The sequence below is a fragment of the Rhodamnia argentea genome, chromosome 6 (assembly GCF_020921035.1).
Source record: "Rhodamnia argentea isolate NSW1041297 chromosome 6, ASM2092103v1, whole genome shotgun sequence".
Lineage (NCBI taxonomy): Eukaryota > Viridiplantae > Streptophyta > Magnoliopsida > Myrtales > Myrtaceae > Rhodamnia > Rhodamnia argentea.
In genome coordinates, this window is record NC_063155.1 from 30,052,773 (window position 1) to 30,076,907 (window position 24,135).

At 42.4% G+C, this 24,135-nt stretch overlaps 3 protein-coding genes across 5 annotated transcripts; 1 reads left to right on the forward strand and 2 right to left on the reverse strand.

Annotated features, from left to right (window-relative positions):
* Positions 1–3,934: 3,934 nt before the first annotated feature.
* Positions 3,935–8,174, forward strand: LOC115752179 (protein disulfide isomerase-like 1-4). The gene is made up of 12 exons (XM_030690232.2): positions 3,935–4,563; positions 4,691–4,820; positions 5,249–5,414; positions 5,507–5,625; positions 5,705–5,785; positions 6,255–6,341; positions 6,434–6,508; positions 6,592–6,660; positions 6,745–6,825; positions 6,908–7,042; positions 7,339–7,395; positions 7,756–8,174. Exons 1-12 carry the CDS (start codon positions 3,998–4,000, stop codon positions 7,921–7,923), a joined length of 1,734 nt encoding a protein of 577 aa, XP_030546092.1. The 5' UTR covers positions 3,935–3,997; the 3' UTR covers positions 7,924–8,174.
* A 4,671-nt stretch (positions 8,175–12,845) lies between these two features.
* On the reverse strand, positions 12,846–19,271 carry LOC115752177 (4-hydroxy-3-methylbut-2-en-1-yl diphosphate synthase (ferredoxin), chloroplastic). Of its 3 annotated transcripts, none has more exons than XM_030690230.2 (20): positions 19,103–19,271; positions 18,459–18,685; positions 17,886–18,043; positions 17,372–17,478; positions 17,195–17,295; positions 17,047–17,123; positions 16,462–16,581; positions 16,120–16,350; positions 15,748–15,864; positions 15,580–15,654; positions 15,417–15,494; positions 15,198–15,257; positions 15,025–15,087; positions 14,728–14,872; positions 14,478–14,616; positions 14,053–14,130; positions 13,812–13,971; positions 13,618–13,716; positions 13,421–13,525; positions 12,846–13,174 (listed from the first exon to the last, which is right to left on the reverse strand). In XM_030690230.2, exons 2-20 carry the CDS (start codon positions 18,661–18,663, stop codon positions 13,073–13,075), a joined length of 2,220 nt encoding a protein of 739 aa, XP_030546090.1. In that variant the 5' UTR covers positions 18,664–18,685; positions 19,103–19,271; the 3' UTR covers positions 12,846–13,072. The 3 variants fall into 3 exon arrangements, with proteins under 3 accessions (XP_030546090.1, XP_030546091.1, XP_030546089.1); XM_030690231.2 differs by having other exon boundaries at positions 19,086–19,271; XM_030690229.2 differs by having other exon boundaries at positions 18,933–19,271.
* A 2,396-nt stretch (positions 19,272–21,667) lies between these two features.
* On the reverse strand, positions 21,668–24,037 carry LOC115752176 (yrdC domain-containing protein, mitochondrial). The gene is made up of 5 exons (XM_030690228.2): positions 23,921–24,037; positions 23,571–23,781; positions 23,025–23,200; positions 22,494–22,785; positions 21,668–22,023 (listed from the first exon to the last, which is right to left on the reverse strand). The coding sequence occupies exons 1-5, from the start codon at positions 23,988–23,990 to the stop codon at positions 21,963–21,965; spliced, it is 810 nt and encodes a 269-aa protein (XP_030546088.1). The 5' UTR covers positions 23,991–24,037; the 3' UTR covers positions 21,668–21,962.
* Between the last annotated feature and the right edge of the window lie 98 nt (positions 24,038–24,135).

A 24,135-nucleotide genomic window follows, 5' to 3' on the forward strand; every position in this document is an offset into this window, starting at 1 on the left:
AGGCAAACTTAAACCCTAAAATATGTAAGATAATTATCTTTGGACAGTTTTATTTAGGGTCATTCATTAATCCGAAAAACACAAGAAATAAAATAAGCTTTATATGTCATTTGCATGCTAGGTCTAGATCAAGTAGAATTTGCATGTTTAGGTCTTCAATTAATTCGTAAGTCATGCAGTCAATTTAATTAGACCGTAACATTATTTGTACATTTTTCATTTAATTGCATGTCATCTAGGTTAGCCATGTAGTTAATTAGATTAATTTCATATGCATGCTTATGATTTCCTTGCATTTAATTTTATTCATTTGCATCTTAGATTAAATTCATGTATTGCATATAGGTTAGTATTTTTTTTTTTTGGTAACCAAGGTGTCCGCGCGGCCGGGGAACTATGGCTCAAACCAGCGGTGGTGCACAACTATTCCTCGAGGGGGCTAGCGCAAGATCCCACCGCCACGACCCTTCGCTTAAATCACCGACGCCTACGAGTTTCAAACCCATGACCTCCCGTGAAAGGAACCGAGCTCAAACCATTGCGGCCATTGATGGGTGGGTGCATATAGGTTAGTATTTATGCCATTAAAAAGCGAAAATTCAAAAGTGAGAACAATTTGTCTTGGCGTATGCTTCCCGTAATTACAACTTCCGGATGTTCAATTAATTGATTGTGCAATCGCATGATAACATTTGTTAGCGACTTAGGTTAAAATCAATTAATGTTGCCCGACAAAATTTTTTCATGAAATAAAATGGTACTGAAAGGGCGTTAGAGTAATCTAACATAATCAAGTTCTCGGACTCTTAATCTCTGGTTCATAGAAGTAATTTAGTTAGGTTTCTCATCGACCTACCAAAAACGATTAATGGTGACTCCTAGACGTGGCCATTTGGAACCGGGGTCCGGAACCGGCCCATTGACTGGGCCCACGGTTCCATAATTGTTGGAACCGGCTCGGAATCGCCGGTTCCGACCAGTTTATTTTATAAAAAAAAAAATTGGGCGGGTCCGGTGGGGCAAAGACAACACCACCTCCCCTGCGGGGGCCCCCCGCCCCAAAGAGCCGTTGCAGACAATGCAACGGCCAATTTGGCCGTTGTTTAAAAAAAATTTGATTTGTTTTTATTTCTTATGTATAAATACCTATCCTCTCCCTTTCATTTTTCTCACAAATCCTCTTAACAATTCTCTCAAATTCTCCCAAATTCTGCGTTGGTTTCGTAAGCACAAATTATTCCAAAAAGTACTCTTAAACGCGAACTTTTTCATCTTTATAAAAAAAAAAATTAGCAAAATTTTTTGCGGAATTCAATGGACGTGTGCATTTAGGTAGCGATATTTGGAGTGATCCTTGAAAAATTCATTCTTATATGGGTGTCACGTGTCATTGGATAGGTGACGACTGGACCATTCAAAAAAGACTTATTGCATTTTGAGTTTTTGATGAAAAAGATTCGGCTCATAATATTTATAGAATAATTAGGCAAGTTTTAGAAGAATATAATTTGATAAAAAAGTATTTTCAATTGGTTTTGATAATGCCACCGCAAATACCGCGTCCATTCCCAATAAAATATTTGCAAACCCTCTTTTGGCGGATAATTTTTTCACATTAGATGTGCTTGCCATGTTTTAAATTTATGTTTACAAGATGGTTTACGAACTCTTGAGTCTTCTCTCGCCCAAATAAATGATGCAATTAAATTTTTATGGAGTCGTGCTCATTTTATGAAATTATGGGAAAAATTTTGTAAACAACATGGGAGAAGGACAAAAATGTTTCCAAAAGATATTTCGATTTGTTGGAATTCTACCTACGAGTTGTTTCATCAAACTTTTGATTACAAAGATTTATTATGTATGTTTATTTCGCAAATCATTCCCGAAATTACTTTACTTTCGCAACATTGGGACGTTTGCAAAAAATTTTAGATTTTTTAAAAAATTTTAATGATGATACTAATACTTTATCTGATATTTATTATCCTACTACGCATTTATTTTTAATAGAGTGTGTTAATATTGGTAGTGTTTTTAGTGAACATGAAAAAGATACTGAATTAGATTGGACTATTTTAGTAATGCAAGAAAAATGATTGCATTATTATTTCCAAATTCCTCTTGTCTATTTAGTTGGTATTGTTTTTTATCCACGTATTAAATTAGACGGTTTACTAGATTATTTGAATGTGTATTATCATGATTGTTTACATTTGAAAGATTCAATAGATATTTCAAATATACAACGAGATGTTAAAGAATCTATAGTAGTATTATATGGAGAATTTTGTACTAGATATAGCTTAAGTGATTTTGGATCTTTACAATCTATTGCCTCACGTAACGAAGGCGATAGTTCACTTAGTAGAGGGTATAATATGCTCAAGAGTAGGCAAAAAAATAAAATAAAATAAAAAGGGGCAACAAGTAATATTTTTGAATCAGAAAAATATTTAACCACTCAATTTGAGTTTCGTGATGCAGAACATAGTACAGATTTTCAAATCCTAAAGTGGTGGAAGAGTCATTCAATCGATTACCCAGTTATCGCCCTCATCGCTCGTTAGATATTAGCAACTCATTCTTCAACGATTGCGATTGAACAAATATTTAGCGTTGGAGGATTAGTTTTGGACTCTCGCCGTTCAAGATTAAGCCCGGAGTCCGTGGAAGCTCAAGCTTGTGTCGATGATTGGATGAAGGCCAAATTTCGACACCAAGAGCTGGATTGAGAACACGAATTTTTTGGTGAGGATTGTGGATATAACACCGCCACGGGTATCACAACGGGTAGTGACGATTGACGATGAAGTAAGTTGGGGTTATCAAAGGTAAAAGAATTACATGAGTTTTGATTTTTATATCCCAAAGAAGATATGTAGGCGCTTAATGATAATTCATTAAGTTCAAACCCATTCCTCCTATTCCCTTTTTTTCCATACATTTTATTACAATGTACAATTTGATTGTAATTTATAATTTATTATGTTTATTTTATTATTTATCATTTTAAAAATTAAATTTTAAAAACATAACCAGAATCGGCCCGGGAACCGGAACCGGCTCATTCAAGGGCGGGTTTTGGTTCCACCTTTTCATGTAACCGTAACCGCCGGTTCTTGAACCGGAATCAGCGGTTCCAAAGAACCAGCCATGTCTAGCGACTCCAATTAAAAAATCTTTATATATTAAGTTGCGATTTGGTATGAACTTAGGAAAGTTCGAGTTAGGCTAGTTAATTCATTTAATTAATTAACTTAATAATCTATTAGCCCGAAATTTCGAAATTTGAGGTCGCGACAGAAATGAGAGTGGGAGTCGAATCCCATACCTATGATACTAACGTCGTCACAACCCAATTCCATTACCAGCATAACCACGACCTATTGTCGTTTTACAAAGTTTATAGAATTATTAGAGGTTGATTGGAAAACAAACCACAATCTTCAATTTTACCTTTTTTTTTAATTAACAAACTCCAATCTTCGATTTTACTTTTTTTTTTTTTAATTTCCTTCAAAGCACGAAATTATTTTCAGACAGTCAACTGTTCACTCCTTTAACGTGACGGACGTTAGCAAAAAAAAATTCGCCTTCCTTCATCACCACGATTTGCCTCATTAACGTGATGGAGCGGATCCAAGTTTTGCGGGACCCGTCACCGGAAAAAAAAGCACGCCTTTCTTCGATTTAATTCATCATTAATAAGTATCGGAGCAAATCCACAAAAAAACGGAAATAAAATAAAATGTTAATAGCGTTTGCCTAAACAAGCTCAAACGCTCAGATCTATGTCACGTCATCAATTTATTGCCAGTCAGTCCACTACGACGTCGCATTATTCTCAGTCAACTGTACTCGCTGACGTCGTTTTTCCGCCTCTCCTCCCTCTTCGTCATCGTCGCACCATAAAGACGCGCACACAGTGGCAGTGCACAGCCAGATCTCACTACCCCCCTCGCCCTTCTCTCTCTCTCTCTCTCTTCCGATCACAATGTCTACTCGCGTTTTCCTCCTCCTCTCCCTCACGGCGCTCTTGCTCTTCGCCTCGTTCCCTCGCTCTCTCTCCAAGGACGTCGCCGGCGACGACGACGACGAAGATCTCAGCTTCCTCGAGGAGCCCGACGAGGCCCACGACGCCTCCGCTGCCGCCGCGGCGCCTCACTCGGAATTCCCCGACTCCGACCACTTTGACGACGACGAGGACTTCGAGAATTACTCCGATTTCGACGAGTCGGAGGCCGATGCGGACGCGTACAAGGAGCCCGAGGTGGACGAAAAGGACGTCGTCGTTCTGAAGGAGGGGAATTTCACCGATTTCGTCGAGAAGAACAGGTTCGTGATGGTAGAGTTCTACGCTCCGTGGTGCGGGCACTGCCAGGCCCTGGCGCCGGAGTACGCCGCCGCCGCGACGGAGCTGAAAGGAGAGGGGGTGGTTCTGGCGAAGGTGGACGCGACGGAGGAGGAGGAGTTGGCTCAGAAGTATGAGGTGCAAGGGTTCCCTACTGTTTATTTCTTCGTCGATAGCGTTCACAAGCCTTATCCCGGCCAAAGGACCAAGTAACGTTCTGATTGTTTTTCCTCTCTGTTCGTCTATTCCCAAGATCCGTTTTGGTTTTTCTGAAAACGAATGTCAATGCTATGTGCATGTGATTTGGGCTAAGGGGTATTTTTTATTTCACTCCAGGGATGCTATTGTGACTTGGATCAAGAAGAAAACGGGGCCTGGCGTGGATAACTTAACCACATTGGACGATGCCGAACGGGTGTTGACTTCCGAAGACAAAGTTGTCTTGGGCTATCTTAACCATTTGAAGGTACATGGTAGTGCAGAATTAACATTCGTATGAAATTTTAGGGCATTTTTTTCCGGTATCTAATTGTAGTGGGATGAAGCGGCTACTTTTGGAGCAAAATGCATTCAAAATTGATGGGCTTCTGCCAATAACTGTAGAACTTAGAATTACATGCGTTGTTTCATAACGCATGCCACTTATGCGGTGCTTGAGTCCAGGATACTTGTTCTCTGTAGGGTTGATGAGAATTGCTTTGACTCGGTCTCCTTTTGAGTGTTGAGTGATTATTCTCTGTTCTTATTCCACCAGTATAAAGAAAGTGAAATTTGAAAATGCTCGTTTCCTAGCCATCCACCTAGTTTGGGCACGCTTTCCAAAACCAAAAATAAATGGAGAAGGACGAAAGATGTCCCGGGCAACTAAATTTTGCCCTTTGTAATTGATGGTAGGGCCCTGAAAGTGAGGAGCTTGCTGCTGCTTCAAGAATCGAAGATGATGTCAACTTCTACCAAACTGTTAATCCTGATGTTGCAAAACTTTTCCACATGGACCCTGAAGTCAAGCGTCCTGCTTTGGTCATCCTTAAGAAGGAGGCAGAAAAATTAAGCCTTTATGGTAAGTTTAATTTAATCTCTCTGGTGAAGGGAAACCAAAGCTGCATATATGCCAAGGCATCCATGTCTCGTAATGTCTTCCTTTTTATGCAGATGGTAAATTTGAGAAGTCTGCAATAGCTGAATTTGTTTTCGCGAACAAGCTTCCTCTGGTTACCACTTTTACCAGGGAAAGTGCACCATTAATTTTTGAAAGCCCAATTAAGAAGCAGGTAAGTGTGATTCCTTGGTACATGAACAAGTGTCAGAATCCCTTGTTGATGTTGATTAAGTTTTGCAAATTCTTTTCAGATGTTGCTGTTTGCCACATCAAAAGATTCAGAAAAATTTGTCCCAGTATTTGAGGAGGCTGCAAAGCTTTTTAAAGGAAAAGTAAGTTGAGACCATAACTACGAAAGCTCTGAATTGGTGCTACATCTTTCTAAATAGTGGTTTTTCTATTGAGGAACTTCCTCAGTAGTCTTAGTCAGTATTTCATGAATTACCGGCTAGATGAAACTTGATGAGCAACAGAGGACGCTGCTGCTTACAGAGCCAGGAATAATTTGTGTATGAACTAGTCCGAGGTGTATTGGCGGAGTTCATTTCAATGACTTAATAACTTTAATAGTATGTCGTCCTTAGGTGACAGATTGTTACCTCCTTCTACGCATGCAAGGGTTGGGTTTGTCTTCCCCAAATGATAAGTTCTGCTGGCCAGCGGCTGCTGGTGATATCTTATGGTCTATTTTGCTTGAAACTAAACTTAGTTGTTGTAGCATTCATATGCATTTTTATCACAAAAGTAATAGGATGGCTGATGCACTTACGAATTTTTTTATTTTTTATTTTTAAACTCCAGCTGATCTTCGTGTATGTGCAAATGGATAATGAAGATGTCGGAAAGCCCGTGTCTGATTATTTTGGTGTCGCCGGGAGTGGTCCCAAGGTAATTTTTGTTTATCATTCTTTATAAGAACGAATGTGGAATGATTGGTTTTCATTTCTCTTGAATAACTTCTGGGTACTTGTCTTCAACAGGTACTTGGATACACCGGAAATGATGACAGTAGGAAGTTTTTCCTTGAAGGAGAAGTGACTTTGGACAATATTAAGGTCATAGAGCATTGTGTGAAGTTAGAACACTTTGTACTGCATTTAGTTAGCTGGAAATAACATTTTGCATTCATAATCCACAGGTTTTCGCTGAGGACTTCTTGGAGGAGAAGCTGAAACCTTTCTATAAATCAGACCCAATTCCCGAAACTGTGAGTGATTGGTTTCAATTCTGTGGAACTTTGGTTTGTCATTTGGTCATGCTTTTGATAATTTGGTATCTGCGACTGTTGTAGAATGACGGCGATGTGAAAGTTGTTGTCGGAAACAACTTTGATGAAATTGTGTTGGATGAGTCAAAGGACATCCTGCTTGAGGTACCATTTCTTTGTAGAGAAGAGTACGATTCATCTCTTTTAAGTCTGTACAGGACAAATCTAATGCAAGGTCTGTCACCAGATATATGCGCCTTGGTGTGGGCATTGTCAATCATTGGAGCCTACATACAACAAACTTGCCAAACATTTGCGTGGCATTGACACACTTATTATTGCCAAGATGGATGGAACGACCAATGAACATCCCAGGGCAAAGGTAAGTTGGTTTGTGATACACCAATAAAAGAGAAAAGAGAAAGTTGGCTTATGTAAGAGCGGTTGTTGTCACTTCAGCTTAGTTCTTCAAAAACATTTTTTTTCTTGTTTTGTGTCATCAGTTGCTACCTTAGGGATCTTTTCTTCATTAACTTGTCCACATTTTGTTTTATTTTGTCAACAACCTCAGGGATTCACCTTTTCTGATCTATTTGTGTATGAGAGGTTTTGCTATGAAATGTCTGCAATGGAATTTTAATTGGAATGGTGTGGCTAATATTTATCTACTTCATGCAGGCTGATGGATTTCCCACACTTCTATTCTTCCCTGCTGGAAACAAGAGCTTTGATCCAGTAAGTATTTGAAGTTTATTATCGTTGTGGTTGTATGCTCTTATACTTCTGCTTTTGCCCGTTTTAGTCTTGTATGAGATCGTACTAGGTATGCGTGGCCTTCGTGAATTTTTGAAAGCCTCAAATAAGTTTACTATCCTCAGGGCTTTAGTGATTTCCAATTTCGGTATAACCGTTAACAGAATGTTGCTTAGAAGTGAAAGAGCATTGATTCATTTATGTGTCGATTAATTCCCTTCTCTGGTATTATTCAATGTAAGGCTCAAACTTTCTGGGACATATTTTTTGCCGGGATAGAATTCTCTCCTCTCTCTTTCTCTAGTCAACAAGTGCCTAATGAAATCATCTTACTCTGGACAGATCACTGTAGACTCTGACCGGACTGTGGTGGCTCTGTATAAGTTCCTGAAGAAGCACGCATCAATCCCTTTCAAGCTTCAAAAACCAGCATCCACTCCTAAATCTGCTACTACCGACACCAAAGAGAGCGAAGAAACCATCACTACCGATCTGAAGGATGAATTATGAGGATGTTTAGGGAAACAGGTGTCTCTCTCTTTCACTGGGCAATAGGAAGAAAGAGAAGAAAGAACAGCAATTAGACGAGTGTAGAGTGATCAGAGAGAAGGAAAACATCCAGAGTAATTTAAAGCTGTTTTTTTTTAACCTGGGCGAGGGCGGCGGGGCTTGTTTCTCCTGAAAGTTGTATTGGCCTTCTTCTAGTTTGTTTTTTTTTTTGACTCTGTATCTCATCAGTAATAAATAATTTTCCCTTTAAAGATAGGGTTAATATCGTGAAAAATCTTAAACTAATATACCTATGACAAATTTATCCCAAATTATTTTTTTGATCACGAAAAATTTTAAACTGGTACACGTGTGATAAATTTATCTTAAAGTATTTTTTTTACTACCAAAAATCTTAAATTGGTATAGGGAAAATGCCAAAAAAGGGCCCCAAATGTACTTGTTTTCTCAATTAAGGGCCCGAAATACAACTTGTGTCAAAGAAGGGCCCAAAGTGCCTTTTTTTATTCAAACAAGGGCCCGAATGGGGACACTTTTGTCTTTTTACATTTTGTAATTGTTTTCCTTTTTTCTTATGTTTTTTTCCTTTGGTTCTCCTCCTCCTCACCTGGGGCCGTGGGCTGAGCGGCCGCAAGGCTTACCTCACTCAGCTCAGGCGAGGGTCGGGTGAGCCGCCGAAATGGCGGACGGCGAGGACGCGGCAACGGCGGCGGCGCGGCCGAGGTGGAGGCAGCGGCGGGAGTCAAGATCTGGTTGAGGGCGAGCTTCGCGTTCGAGATCGTCGCTCATCGCGGCTGAAGCGACCTTGCACCCGTTTGCGGCCGGCGACGAGAGAGCCGCGGGCCGAGCGGCCGAGATCGCGAGCGGCGAGGACGCGGGGCGTAGAGACCGAGGCGGGGGTCCTCGCGTCGCTCATCGCCGCCGAAGCGACCTTGCACCCGTCTGCGGCCGGCGACGAGAGATCCGCGGGCTAAGCGGCCGAGATCGCGGGGCGGAGAGACCAAGGCGGGGGTCCTCGCGTCGCTCATCGCGGCCGAAGCGACCTTGCACCCGTCTGCGGCCGGCGACGAGAGATCCGCGGGTTGAGCGGCCGAGATCGCGGGTGGCGAGGACGCGGGGCGGAGAGACCGAGGCGGGGGTCCTCGCGTCGCTCATCGCGGCCGAAGCGATCTTGCACCCGTCTGCAGCCGGCGACGAGAGATCCGCGGGCCGAGCAGCCGAGATCGCGGGGCGGAGAGACCAAGGCGGGGGTCCTCGTGTCGCTCATCGCGGCCGAAGCGACCTTGCACCCGTCCGCGGCCGGCGACGAGAGATCCGCGGGTTGAGCGGCCGAGATCGCGGGTGGCGAGGACGCGGGGCGGAGAGACCGAGGCGGGGGTCCTCGCGTCGCTCATCGCGGCCGAAGCGATCTTGCACCCGTCTGCGGCCGACGACGAGAGAGCCGCGGGTTGAGCGGCCGAGATCGCGGGTGGCGAGGACGCGGGGCGGAGAGACCGAGGCGGGGGTCCTCGCGTCGCTCATCGCGGCCGAAGCGATCTTGCACCCGTCTGCGGCCGACGACGAGAGAGCCACGGGTTGAGCGGCCGAGATCGCGGGCGGCGAGGACGCGGGGCGGAGAGGTCGAGGCGGGGGTCCTCGCGCCTGTTTGCGGCTCACGGCCGACGGGTGCAAGGGGAAGAAGAAAGAAGAAAAGGCGCCCGTTTGCGGCTCACGGACGGCTGGTGCAAGGGGAAGAAGAAAGAAGAAAAGGCGCCTGTTTGCAGCTCACGGCCGGCTGGTGCAAGAGGAAGAAGAAAGAAGAAAAGGAAAAAAACAGAAGAAAAAAAAGGAAAACAATCACAAAATGTAAAAAGACAAAAATGTCCCCGTTCGGGCCTTCATTTGAATAAAAAATGGCACTTGAGGCCCTTTTTTGACACAAGTTGCACTTCAGGCCCTTAATTGAGAAAACAAATACACTTGGGGCCCTTTTTTGGCATTTTCCCATTGGTATATTTGTGACAAACTTACTCTAAATTAATTTTTTAAATAATGAAAAATTTCAAATTGATACGTATATGACAAATTTACCTTCTTTAAAATTGGTTTAATATCATGAAAAATCTTAAATTGATATACTTGTGAACAAACATAGGGTAAAAACCTTAAATTGATATATCCATCAAATTATCACGTGTTGTCTAACTCAGTAATTTGACGATTAGATTTAATTAAAATTAATGAAGAGTAAATTTGTCATACGTGTATCGGTTTGTGGGTAAATATGTCATAAATGTACCAGTTTGAAGTTTTTTGTGGTCAAAAAATAATTTGGGATCAATTTGTCATAAATATATTTGTTTGGGATTTTTCGTGATATTAACCCTTAAAGATATATGGTAGATTTTTTGGTCATCGTCCCTGGCCAACGCCTGCTCTTAAGCAAAGAATGCGAAGGAATGCATGCATTGGTAGGTTGCTGCTTTGGCAAACGGACTCCCATATGAATGCGAAACATATCAGTACAAAGCAAGGCAAGAAATCTCTAGGTCAGTTGCTAATATGATCTAGGGGGGGTTTGATCTATGGCTATCTAACATTGTCCAAGGTTCCATCTAACATTGTTTAAGGCATTCAAATTGTCGATTTTCTTCTGACGTGGCACTTAAGTAAACGAAAAAAAAGGTCATGGTATTTAAATGAGCATTGTATAAAAGTTATGATATTTTTTATGTTCTTATTTCGATATTTACTGTATAAAAATTATGATATTTTTGATGTTCTTATTTCGATATTTACTATATCTACAATAACAAAGATGGAACGGGCAGGCCCGATCCTTACAATAACATTACTAGAGATCTTGGGATGCACCCAGAAATGTTAATGTGCGAGGCAGATCCAGAAAAGAATCAGCCGGAATCATCATGGTTTGACTAGCTTTTTGGCAACTGGTCCAGTGTTCTTAAAGTAACTCACGCGACACGGAACAAACAGCAGAGCCGTGGGAGAAGAAGAAGGCCCGGAAGGACGGGTCTCCGGATCGCAAGTGCCATGCATGCACCCACGTTCTCCCGTTCTCGTCATACTTCAAACTCAAGTCTCCACAGCAAATGAAGAGCTGTAAGGTTGACCTGCGGGGGAGACAAGAAGAAGAAGAAGAAGAACCAAAGGCATCATCCCCCACTTCACGCGTCCATCGCTTTGCTTGTTTTACAGGCCTGATTCGCCATCGATCCCCACGCCCATATAAAGCAAATTCTTCATCCATGCGAAACGACGCGTCGTTCCCCTGTTCTTGGTTTCCTCCAGCGGTCGGAACGGTTGCTTCCCCATTCAATCTCCGTCTCCCTCCTCTTTTCCCCCCAAGAAAACCGATAACTAACTCTATATACTTCCACAGATCTGCATCTCTCTCTCTGACTAGAAGCTTACCACCTTCGTCTTCATGGCCAGTCTCCGCATTCTCGCCCTCGCGCTCTCTCTCCTCCTCCCACTCCCACTCGCACTCTCCTCCGACCCCCCTCTCCTCTCCCCGGCTCCCGCTCCTCATCCCTCCTCCGACCTCCCCTCCCCGCCTTCTTCCCCTCCCCAACCCGCCTCCCCCGCGGACCCGCCTCTCGCTTCGGCCGCCTCCCCGCCGGCTCCGCCCCCGGTGGTTCTCGCTCCCGCCCCCTCTCCGCGGACGTCGCGTCCTCCGTCGCCGGGAAAGACCCCGGTCCCCGCTCCCGCGCCGAGCAACGCCACGAGCGGGTCGATCCCTTCCGACGAGGAGACCAACGACGGGGGATCTTCCGGCGGGATGAGCGGCGGCGAGAAGGCGGGGATCGCTATCGCCGTGGTCGCCGTGGTCGCTCTCGCCGCGCTCGGAGGAAAGGTATATAAGAAGAGGGAAGAGAACATACGGCGCTCGCAGCACAGTCACGTAGCGAGGAGAGAGATACTGTAGAGAAAGCTCGCCACTTTATGCTTTATACTGAGCTCGCTGTCAATCTTTATGGAGATCAGTTTTGTCGTGACACTCTCGCTGATTATTATTAGCTCATGGGAAGCGAAGGGGGAGATTCAAATTTTCTTGAGAAGCTTCCGCCATTTGTCGGCGATGCGATCCATTTTCTTACCAAAATTCTTCGCCATCGTTGGTTGTCGTCTCCAGCTTCAAATGACATGTATGAAATCATTAGGAGGTACGGTCATCTTGCTTTTTATTACCATCATCTTACTTTTTGTATGTAATACGTAATTTTCCATGACCAGGACTTCGAAACAGTATTTGTTTTCTTAAATTTGACGAATAATAACTAGGGAAGTTGAATGATTTAGTAGATGTGCTCAATTTCTTTAGGCATATCATTTACTAAATTGAATGTCGTCTATTAAAGTTTGCCACTATATTTCGATTTTTTCCAGAGTAATGTTTTGTACTGCAGAAAACCGATCAAAATCTGCCGAAGAACATAACAGAAGTGCTATTTCTAAGCGCCGTGATAATTTGTTTTCTCAACGGGGCTTTCGCCTTTGTTTCGCGTGTAAAGAGTGTTCCCAAGGATTCATGAATAATGGACCCCAACATCTCGATGACTGTTGGTCCGATAAAATAGTAAATTTCGTTCCTTAGACTCGTAAAGCCTTATAAGTTTGCGTGCATCGTAACATTTTGTATATAAGGTGTTGCGCTAGTTATATCCTGAGGATCCATCTCTTGGTAGACCTTATAGCTGCAAGAACGACGCGGTGTGCTTATTTATTAACCCCGAGTCGAGCATACCTGATCAATTAGACATTTCAGTTCTTACACCACGCTCAATTGAAAGGCCTCAGAAACTGCAGATTTAAGTTCACAGGAGCAAGCTCTGTTACATATCATCCTTTCTTCTTTCTCGGCAGAAGGAGAAAAGCTCACACCGCAAGAAAAAAACGAACCGAAAAGCATGATATAGCTCGGACATCAATCATCAGCACTAATAACATCGCAATGCTGTGTCCCCCTGGAACAATCGAACAAGCGGTGCATACATTAACAGCCCAATAATTAGATGAATTATTCTCTTCCAGTGTCGTACATTTTTGTAAATGGTGTGACAACTTATGGGGGTCGTAGAATAGAGGCGAGCGGTTTACCGCCAAAATGCTGTCGTATATCGTCTTGAAATGGTGATTATGCTTCATCTTATTCCTCAGCAGGAGGGTCTACCCAGCGACCGTGATCCTTTATTAGCTGAATCAAGGCATCGGTCGCATTCTCCATCGCAATTCCTCTCTTGACCACAGTCTGCAACAGATAATATTATGGTGAAGTCTGGATACTATCCGAATTACGAATTTAGGAAACTTTAAGACCAAATCAGTCTACTAATCATTTGTCAAGGTAATTTGCCACACTGGCGAACCGAGCTATCTTATGGGGTCATCATACATTCTTCTCTCGATGCCATAGAGAGTAGGCACTTGATCTTAACAACAAAAGCAAATTAGATGGGCTGCTCAATGCATGAAAAGACATGAAGATATGTATCACCTTCCCAACGTAAAGATCTATCTTTCCAGGAGCACCGCCAACATAACCGAAATCTGCATCAGCCATCTCTCCCGGTCCATTTACGATGCAACCCATAATTGCAATCTGAGATGATGGAAAAGAAAGACACCATGAAATTCTGGCCTAGTAGAGTGTAGTAGGAACCTTATCATACACAACTGGGAGTGTCTGATTACCGAAACACCGGGCAAGTGAGATGTCTTCTCTCGTATTTCCGCGCTTATTTCTTGAAGGTCAAACAACGTCCTGCCACAGGAAGGGCATGACACGTATTCCTGAAAGGAGATTTTAGGTGCTCAGAGGATCACTCAAATGAAAATTTTCATAACTATTCGTCAATCTCATTATTTTCCGATCAAGACTGTCCTACCGTCTTCGTGTTTCGCATTCTGCAACCTTGCAGTAGATTGAAAGAAGTATTTCTGAGAAACTCAAAATCTTGGTTGGGGGCTTCTATGAGGACTCCATCACCAAGTCCATCTACCAGAAGGGCTCCTGCATTTGTTCCCGCGCCAATTACCAAGTCGTCCCTATCATCAGAACAACCATTGTCAGCTTATTTGTTGATGTATAAAAGTTCATTCACATAAATGCAAGGTCATTGTAATTACCGGTGAGTCGCATCTGGAAATTGAAGATGGTGAATAACGGGGAAATTAAGAGCATTTTCTTGTAGATACTCAAATAGCCTGCAAAAAGACATACAGTATTATTTTCTGAGGTGGAAAAGATAACTGAAGAAGTTGAGCAGTATTGAGGCATACTCCATATGCTCCCCCGACATCCCCATGATCAAAGGCGTACAATGGTGTTGTGCTTCGCTTTGAGATTATATAATAATGCATGCCAAGCATTGAATTGGAATTATAGAGTAAATAGGGCGGTTCCTCAAGGAGCTTAACAAATTCATGAGGTTTCATCATGAAAAATGTGTCTACTGCCTTATTTTTGTCCTTGCTCAGTGCTTTAATCACTATTAAAGAATTTGGCCTTCATAGCCCTTCAACCAGACAACAAGGACCTGCCGAAAGTTTACCTCCTTGCTGCATGCACTCTGCTGGTTTTTTCTTCGTTAAGTGGGAGATTATGAAGAAGCATTGTGGCATCCACGCTTTTAAGTATTTCCAGCTCGTTATATGGCTCATCTCCACGCAAGGACACAACCAAGCGTGTGCCTGACAGCCAGTAAATAAATAGGCCATAAGAAAAATTGCCCCAAAAGCAATTGACTTTAAGCTCGATTTAGCGACTCCCATCGAACTAAGCATTAACATCAGCAGTTCTACCTTCTGGCAAGAGCTTGTGAGCACCAGATGACAATTCCTTCAGATTGACCAAAACCATGGCATGGGGCAACGGTTTTGTCAGCTGTTCTGATAAAGGAGTTATAACGCCCATGCTTACATCTATCAATCTTTTGAGAGCTAGTCGCTGGTCATCAAAAGAATGAAAATAATCTTAATCACATTACTCAAACTGATTATTGGTTGTCAGAATATTGCAGGTGTGCGAGTGCATCCTGGGAATGTGCGGTGGGATAAATTTCGTGATAGAAAACTAAGCAAGAAAAAACTTGTTCTTACAGCATCAGCATCATCAACTGGTGGAAGCTCTCTCAGTAAAATAGAGTCTACTGTTGCCAGATCCTAAATTAAGAGAGAAAGGCACACAATAAATGATTAATAATACGTATACCATTATACACTTCTTCCAGTAGAAGAGTAAATGACCGAAGAAATCTGATAAAGGGATACACCTTAAATGGCATTCCAAGAACAAGCTTTGTAGCAAGAGAACGGTAGAAATTTTCCGGGGCCTGCACTAACAAACTCTTGATGAAGACCACTTCACCAAAACTTACATTCACAAGCATACTCCACCCCTCCCCCACCAAAATGAAAAAAAGAAAAAGAAAGGTACACCCAAGTGAAAAGGTTCTCAAAGATTTTCTGTTTTGTGAAAGTTGAAACAATACCTTCAATTGATTCAAGGAGACAGACATGAGAACAGAACCATCACGGTGGAGGACGCCTCTGTAATCCACCTCCTCGCCCTACTCCCGTGAAAGTATGGTTGTCAGAAAAAAGAACTATCAAAAACAAATTTGGCCAATATCGTTTTCAAGTTTGACGACCAACCTCCTTTTGCACTGGCAATTGACCCGATCGTCGCTGGAAGTCAAAATAATGTCTGTGCTTTTCCTCAAATGGTGCCTGGTGGTAATTAGCAATAAAGACGGGGCGATTAAGAGTCCCAAAATGGTTGACTAATGCAGAATGATACAATAACCTAAATTAAAAACCTACCACCCCCTTCTCAAGCTTTGCTGCTCTCATACCGAGATTTGCCAGCCTTCTACAGGGATCTATCTCTTCCTCAGGTGGTTCAGTAAGAGAGACTCTGATTGTATCACCTAAACCATCCTGCATTAAAATGTTTCATGAACTTTAAGGTCTAATGTTGGTATAAGGAGCATTACAAGTATCACCATCAATGGCACATTTTGCGCAATCCACTAGATACAAAATTGACTCTAATCATTCAAAATAAATATAAAAACAGAAAAATTTGCAAAGCATATTAAACCACCCAATCGCTGAATTGCAGTGTGATATATCTAGATCTACATCTAATCGTGCTCAGGACAGTTGCACAAAGCCAGTAGGTGTAAAGGAAACCTGAAGAAGGGTTCCAATGCCAATTGCAGACTTCATGCGTCCATCTTCACCTTCTCCAGCTTCAGTCACTCCCAAGTGTAATGGGTAATCCCATCCCTGAACATTCATTTCAGCTACGAGAAGACGGTATGCCTGAACCATGACAACTGGATTGCTTGCTTTCATTGAGAAGACAAAATTGTGGTAATCTAACTTCCGGCATAATCTTGCAAACTCAAATGCAGATTCGACCTGTTTGAATGGATACCTTTCAGTTTCAGAATTCAGATAATAAAAACACTGAAAAGAAATAAAAAAAAGGTAAAAGAACTTTTAATAGCTTTAGAGAACATAATTGTTCACCATTCCCCTAGGAGAATCTCCGTAGTAGCTCATGATGCGATCTGAAAGGCTACCATGATTTGTGCCAATGCGCATTGCCCTTCCATGCTTCTTGCACTTCTCAACTAACGGAGTGAATACCTGCCAGACCAAAACAATCGTATCTAAAACAAGAAACTAGGTACTCACGAATTCAGATTGCTTCTACTGAGACAATTCCACATTTCAGTTCAAAGGCCTCTTTTCACCAAAATTAAGCCCACACACATTAAAAGAGCTAGTCATGGTTGAATTATTCTCCTTTCATTTTACTGACAGGTAAAAGAAAGAATGCCGCCACATTAACACTTCTTTCTTGTGGTTCAGGCTGGGACTCTAAGCGCATACAATTTATGCCTAAAGATAAATCGCTAAAGCTATTACCCTCTATCTTATAAGTTGATTTTTCCGTAAAACCTCTTTCCCCTAAATAGAATGTAATATAACCTGCTCAATATGCTCAAGTTCTTCTATGCAAGTCATGTACCCACTTCTAAAGGTACAAGCAAGTGGTTCAAGTCAAATTTGTCACAAGAGGTTGAGTGATTGATGGATCAGTAATATAACCTGCTCAATATGCTCAAGTTCTTTCTGATACTCGTCCTCTGTGTACTCTAGCTGCTCGAACTGAGCCCTTCTATCAGCTACAATATACAACCTTGTTGAGGAAGTGTACATCATACGTGACTAACAACCGAGATGGACTTCTACATACCAAAGTTTCCTGGATTAACACGAATCTTGTCAAAGCATTCAGCCACCCGCAGTGCAACAGAAGGTGCGAAATGAATATCTGCCACCAGTGGGATATTGTAACTGCCAAAATTTAACAGATATATATCATTCTACACGAATCGTTCCACAACTTTCAATAGCAGTAAATAAGACCTACTTTTTCTGCACAAGAGAGTTCTTTATCTCAAAGCATGCATCTGCTTCTCTCTTTCCTTGAACTGTTATCCGAACAATATCAGCTCCCTTGTCAGCAATTCTCATCACCTACAATCAGAACAGATAATTAATAACAGAAGATTCCCCACAAATGTGCGATAGTGCCAATGCTGGCCTCATGATTTAACTAAACCACCACTTCACATTTCCATAAAAGCAACATTTTTATGCCATGAAAATGTTCCAGCTCCTCAGTTTCGGCCTTTTAACAATCACCAGAAGTATCTGCATTCACCTCAGCCGCTCTTGATCCTCTTCAACATGCAGATGTTTGATGATAATTTCATTGAAGGATAGGTATCATAATCGTAGCTCACTAGATCAAACGAATGAATGATTGGGAGGCAGAGTCACCGAATTAAAGGATGTGCCATAAATGCATATGATAGAATGGACAGAATGAAATAGCACTTTGTAATGGAACTAGCTTAAACATGCAGGTTTAAGTAAAGAACCTGTTCAACTGTTCCAGCAACGTCCTTAGTATCAGTAGTAGTCATTGTCTGTATTCTTATGGGATGCTCACTTCCAAGAGCCACATTTCCCACCATCACTGTCCGCGTCTTCCTCCTGACTGTTTTGTGCAAAGACTCACAGTACTTCTGCCTGGGAACTGGTTAAATTCGCTGTTGTCAGATAAAAACTGTATAATATTGTCCTATATTTCCTACTTCAAAGGATAGAGTACATATCAGTCTTTCCACCAAGCATGTTTATTTGCATAAAACGAGGCATAAAGAAGCAATATGAAGATGATGACGATCAACTTCTCCTTGCTCCAGCAGAAAAACCATGTGGTAGTACCACTTATGTGTCAAGCAAATATAATTAGAACGCTCATATCCAAAATTAGGATTCTCTCTCTACCTTTTCCATTTTTACTTGGGCCAACCAAAGGGAAGTATGTCAAAAGTCATGTCTTTTTCTCCCTTTATATTGATTTGGAACGTTGTAAAAGAAATAGAATTTCGCAAAATCGTGTCATTGTGCCTCCAAGAACTAGCAACCCAATTCAAAAGGTATCTTACCTAATAAAGGGCTGCCCTCCGATGCAGGCTCGAGTTGTATCTCAGAAGCAGGTTTGCAATTCCTGATCACGGTGATCTTCTTTCGGTGAGACCTGACTCTCTGCTGATCAGAAATCCTGACAAAATTCATACTCTTTACGAATCCCAACCCGCTGTCCCGGCTCTTCAGCCCCGAGAAGGAAGCTGGCACTGCTCCGCTCGCCATTCCCACGAAGTATTTCCTTCACCTTCAGCCCAAAACACAACAAGAGACCGCACTGATCAGTCGGATTAACACCTCAATCCTAAGCACTACAAGCCTCGAATATCCATCTTATCATCAATTGATTGCTATAGTAAGTGCAGCACAAAGTCAAGTGACTCTTGAAGACAACAGGTGACCCCAATCAATTTCCTCAGCAAACGAACGCCTGACATGTTCATTCACACAACAGAAAGAAGGAACAATCCCTCAAGAAATCAGAGAGTGCGCACCTCACAACTCAAGTGAAAGCTCAATACTTGACAGTCAAAAAGGATAACCCGACAATTTTCTCAGACTCGGAGATCGAAACAGAGGATTTAGCAAAGAAGAAGAACTGGCAACACAAGCTGAACAAGAAATGAGCTCACGCCTCGCAGTTCTACCTGGAAAACACAAATACCTGTGTACCCGCTCAACTCAGAGACGAGACTTGCAAATGCATAAGCGAGAGCGATTGAAAGTGAAAACGAAGGATCCAGAGAGAGGATTGTGTGAGGCTAGTGTTGAAGGTAATCTTTTTTCCCTGTTTTCTCATCATTTTCACGGAAATTAGGAGGTGGGTATTTAATTAGGAGTCGGAGTAGGGGTGGGTACATGCCAAAAACGAGCGAAAACGAAAACACGTTGAGCATCCCGACAAGGACATTTTTCTGGTTTGCGTCTCCTTACTTGGTTGGTGCCTGGTGGTGGCCATGCGAACAATTGCAGTGATCGGAGTGGGGAAATCATTCATTTTCAGGGATGGTCCGTTCCTTTTCGTTTATTTCTTCTAAGGTCCTCAATTTTGGACGGGGCTTCATGTCTGCTCCCACTAACGTTGTTAATTTTGCCTGCGCAAGACTCTCTTTTATAAAACTGCTAATTTTGAAGAAATAGCAAACACGAGAACTCGGACGATAATTAAGCTCCCCCAAACCGGTAGAAATTTCCCTTTTGTAGCTAAATTCGGCATAGGTTCCGTGTGCCTCCAAAGGAACTATCTGAGCCGGACTTAATGTGTCTTGAAAGTGCAGCTTTATTTGAATCGAACACTCGAGACAGAGCTATTTCGAACGGCATACGTATGTTCGTTATATGTGGATTGAGTGTTCGGGAGTGAATAAAAATCTCGGTGCCGTATCTATTTTTATGGTTTTTGGACCAATTGAGGCTGGCCCGATTTGTCACGGACGTGGGAAGAAGTGTGATTATGGGATTTTGCAGGGGCTTCCCGAACCAAACACGCTAGCGGCCGCAAGAACAGGGGAGAGGAATCAACTAATACCTAGGAGAATCTTTTGCCGAACCCCATTTGGCGCCTAACTACACGTTATAACCGTCATCTTAACATGCCGATTAGCTCCTAGATTGATTCTTTAGCTTTCTAACATAGATGAGGACAAGACGACCAAGGTTTGGTGGGTGATTTCTGTTTTTGTCCGATCAATTCACCGTCCTCCAACATTTAAAAAGTTTTCAACAAATGATCAAGATTTAATTTTTTGTGATCCGACGGTCACTGATCATCAAAGATGGGATTTGTGAAAGTGTCTTGACTGCGTTCGCACTAGCAACTGCTACCGGTGGTCCGGTGCACATTTGACACCGCATGATAACTTGTAGAAAAATTGGACGAAGACGGATTTTTCCAATGTATAAAGTACAAATTCCAATGGCTTTTGCTAATCATAACCTTCCCGACCACAAAAATGAAAGCTTTTCGTATTCAAACTAAACAATTGATCGAGACAAATCTCCGATGGAGAATTTGATCGAATGGATAATACCGTGTTCGCGGTGTATTTGATGCGAAGAATGCTTTTTCGTTTCGTTACGCCCAACTCATCCATTTTTCCTTCCTTTTGTTTCTGGTAAAAGGACCAACTTCGCCTCGTTGGAATAACCAATGGCCACTAAGGAGTGTTGTTCCGGTCCCTACTAAATAAGAGACGAGAAGAGCGTCTGAAAACTCTGTCTTATTCAAAATACGAGACTCTGCGTAGAGAATATGAGGCAACATGCTTTTGAGGCTGTATTTGCTTCATCTGTATCCATCGCGCAGCATCGCCAAAACGAAGCTGGACAACATACTTCCACCCTAAGGAAAAATTTCAAATAAGAGCTCGAAGTGTATTAATTTTCTTAAATAAGAACATGAGGTAGATCTTGTTTCAAATAAAAATCTCAAATGTCTTAATTATTTCAAAGAAACATCTGACCAATGGCATTTTCGTCATTTATTTTTTATTTTCTTTTATTTTTCATTTCGTTTTTTTTCTTTTTTCCTTTCTTCTCGCTAGTGGCCGGTCTTGGGTGATGGCCGGCCACCGATGAGGGTAGGATGAGGCCGCCCTCGAGGTTGACGAGGCCAGCGAGGGCAACCCTCGCCCCACCCTTGCCCAACCCTCGCTGGTGGCTAATCATCGCCTAAGACAAGCATTGGTGAGAAGGAAGGAAAAAAAAAGAAAATAAATAAAAATAGAAAAAGAACAAAACATGAGAATAGAGAAAAGAAAACAGGAAAAAAGAAAAAAAAATAACTAAAATATCCCTAGTCGGGCATTTTTTTAAAACAATAAAGACGCTTCATGCCTTATTTAAAACAAAACTAATTTCAGATTTTTATTTGTGAAAAGAAAAGCTTTTCGAATTATTATTTGTGGTTTTGCCCCAACCTCGTGAATGAGTTCTGACTTGGGCCAATTCTGGGATGGACGTCACTTCGTAGACTCGTAGACCAAGTTCTCAAGCAATCGTGCATACACGAGATTCACATGGATCCATGATTTCCATGCGTCGCCCCGTCTAAAAGGGTCTCAGATTCTGCAGAGATAATGAGGTGACCGGCGGCAAGTCAATTCAACACCATCACCAAACACGTTTTGCACTTCGAGTGGAGAGGCGTCACTATAACTGGTCCGGAGCAATAGAGACATCTGATTTAAGAACAAGTGGAATATGCCGTGTCGACCCATTCTAAGCAACCAAGCAGAGCAAGAGAGATTGTGTATATTCACCAGAAGAATGCCCAGATGTTTCTTCATGTCTTGATGACCATGAGTTCGTCGAAAGAATTAAGAGCGACCCTCCTGATAACAATTTCGACTCTATAGAAAAATAAGCATCAAGCTCAAGTGATCCAATTACAATCACAGGGACACTATCAGTCCATCTTCTGGACAAAAATCTGCACTTGTCAATATTTAGATCCACATCTCAGTATGCCTCTGCACTGGGGAATGAATAGCTTGCGAGAGCTCCTCTACGCTTCGGTCTTCTTATCAGGACTTTTCTTCACTTAGAGAGTGCCTTTCAAGGATCGCAACAGTCTCTGCCTCAGCACTGGCATTTGGTTCAGACGTTTTAGAAGAGTTAATACTGATAACCATCTGACAAATTTCAGCTATGTATGATGCATGCCTTTGCCTTACCACTCTAGCTTAAACACCACTATTGCCTCCGTTTTGAGGCATTGCCTAGCTTTAACCAGGAAAGAAATGATATAACTAGTAAACGCATTCTCGTCATTCATGTATATATCAATGCTTCTTCGAATAAAACTATCCCAAATGGTAATTGTGACAATAACCACCAAGGAATTGCTAGCTCTATGCTTATGGCCATAACCAAAACTTTATCGCCTTTCTTAATTGCTAACTCAAACTAGAAAAATATGGGCTCCCTTATATCTGTCTTGGTCACACGAATTGCCGTGCGCAAGTAATTTGAAGGTTATGATGATATGTAAAAATTATAAAAGAGGCTATCGCACAGAAACAGGATAGTTTAGAGTCAATAGCAAAGTGGCTTACCTTCCAGGTCTGAGAATCTTATAACAGCCAAGCTTTGTAAGGTCCACAATTGTTGACCCAGCACGCCCTGAAGGAAGCACACCACCATCATAAACATACGCACAGTGTTCCCAGAGGTTCTCGAAATCCTTAATGCAGATGCTACTTGGCAGGCTGCTTAAGTTGGCACTTGTTAAGGCAAGAGCACTCCCAGATCCACTGGCAATAACCCTGATGAAGTTGCAGTCTGGCACTCGGACTCCTATACTATCTAATCCAGGATTTAGAGACTTCTCAAGAATGCTAGATTCCCCTGAAAGTATTTAAATTACTTTTCTTAGACACCACTTCCAGATGATGATTAAATGAAACAGAATGCGAACCGTTAAAGGGTGTCGTTCCATTAAAGCGAGAAACATATTGGCAAAATGCTCTTCCTAGGAGTTGAATGGAAATCTTTGCATAGATGGTCGGGAGTTACTTTACTTGCACCTCGGTTCATTGATTCTTATTTCTCACTCATGTTTCAAGATGGCAAAGATAATTAATCACCTCGCCTCAATATGACAGTTACAGGTCCCGGCAGGAGAGAATCAAGCAAACCACACGGCAAATGATTGGTCACTGCAAAACGTTCTATGTCAGAAACATCTCCAACACAAATGGCAAGAGGACTCGTATGCTTCCGTCCTTTGATCTCATATATCCGGTTAACAGCTTCTGCAGAACTGCAGATCAGCAAACCATGGTTATCATCTATAATATACAATCAGAGGCACAATGCTCACGTAGTACGTACCAAGTGACCTACACATCATGATCAAGAGCCTAAATGATCAATTTCCAGACGTTCTGTCTCACACGATATTACAAAAACTTTGAATTGGAAAATCATAATTCGAATTTATGGACAGACCTCCATAACTATCAAGATCAGCTGAACGAACTGAGCAAACTGCATCGACTCGAATTCCATCTACTAACTAATATAACATTGCACCTCACAAGATTCACATTTGACAACTTTATAAGTGGGCAATCTTGCAAACAACACGCCTACAAAGCCACGATAAGGTTTGGTACTGGAGAGACGTTTACCAAGCATCACAAGCGAAGCCGTAGAGCGTATCCGTCGGCACAGCAATCACCTTCCCTGACTTGAGAGCTTCAATTGCCTCCGGGGCGTGAGCCTCCGTCGCCTCGCGAACCACATCCAACTTGCTGTCGCACTTGTCCAAACTCCATGCCATTTTACTTCCTAGTCTCCTACTCTGCCCCGGAATTCGCACGAACCCGAATCTGGGAACACCTGAAGAGCCAACCAAAACGGCACGTTAGGCCCCGAACGCGCCCAAGACTGAAACTTTCGGCGGAAAACCCCAACCCCATGAACTGAACGAACACGCTCAGGCTCAGAGAGAGAGAGAGAGAGAGAGAGAGAGATGGACCTGAGAGTGGGAAGCGAGCTTGGAGGAGGAGAGGCGAGAGGGTATGAGCTATTTTAATGGGAACATTCATTTAGCTGGGGGAGATGAGATTGCGGAAGATTGTGTGCGCTCCGTTATGACCGTTTGTCAACGGATTGCCCTAAACTCTTGGAGCTCGAGGCCTTCTGTCCTCCATCCTCTACGAAAATTAGTCTCTTTCCTTGTTCTTATTCTTT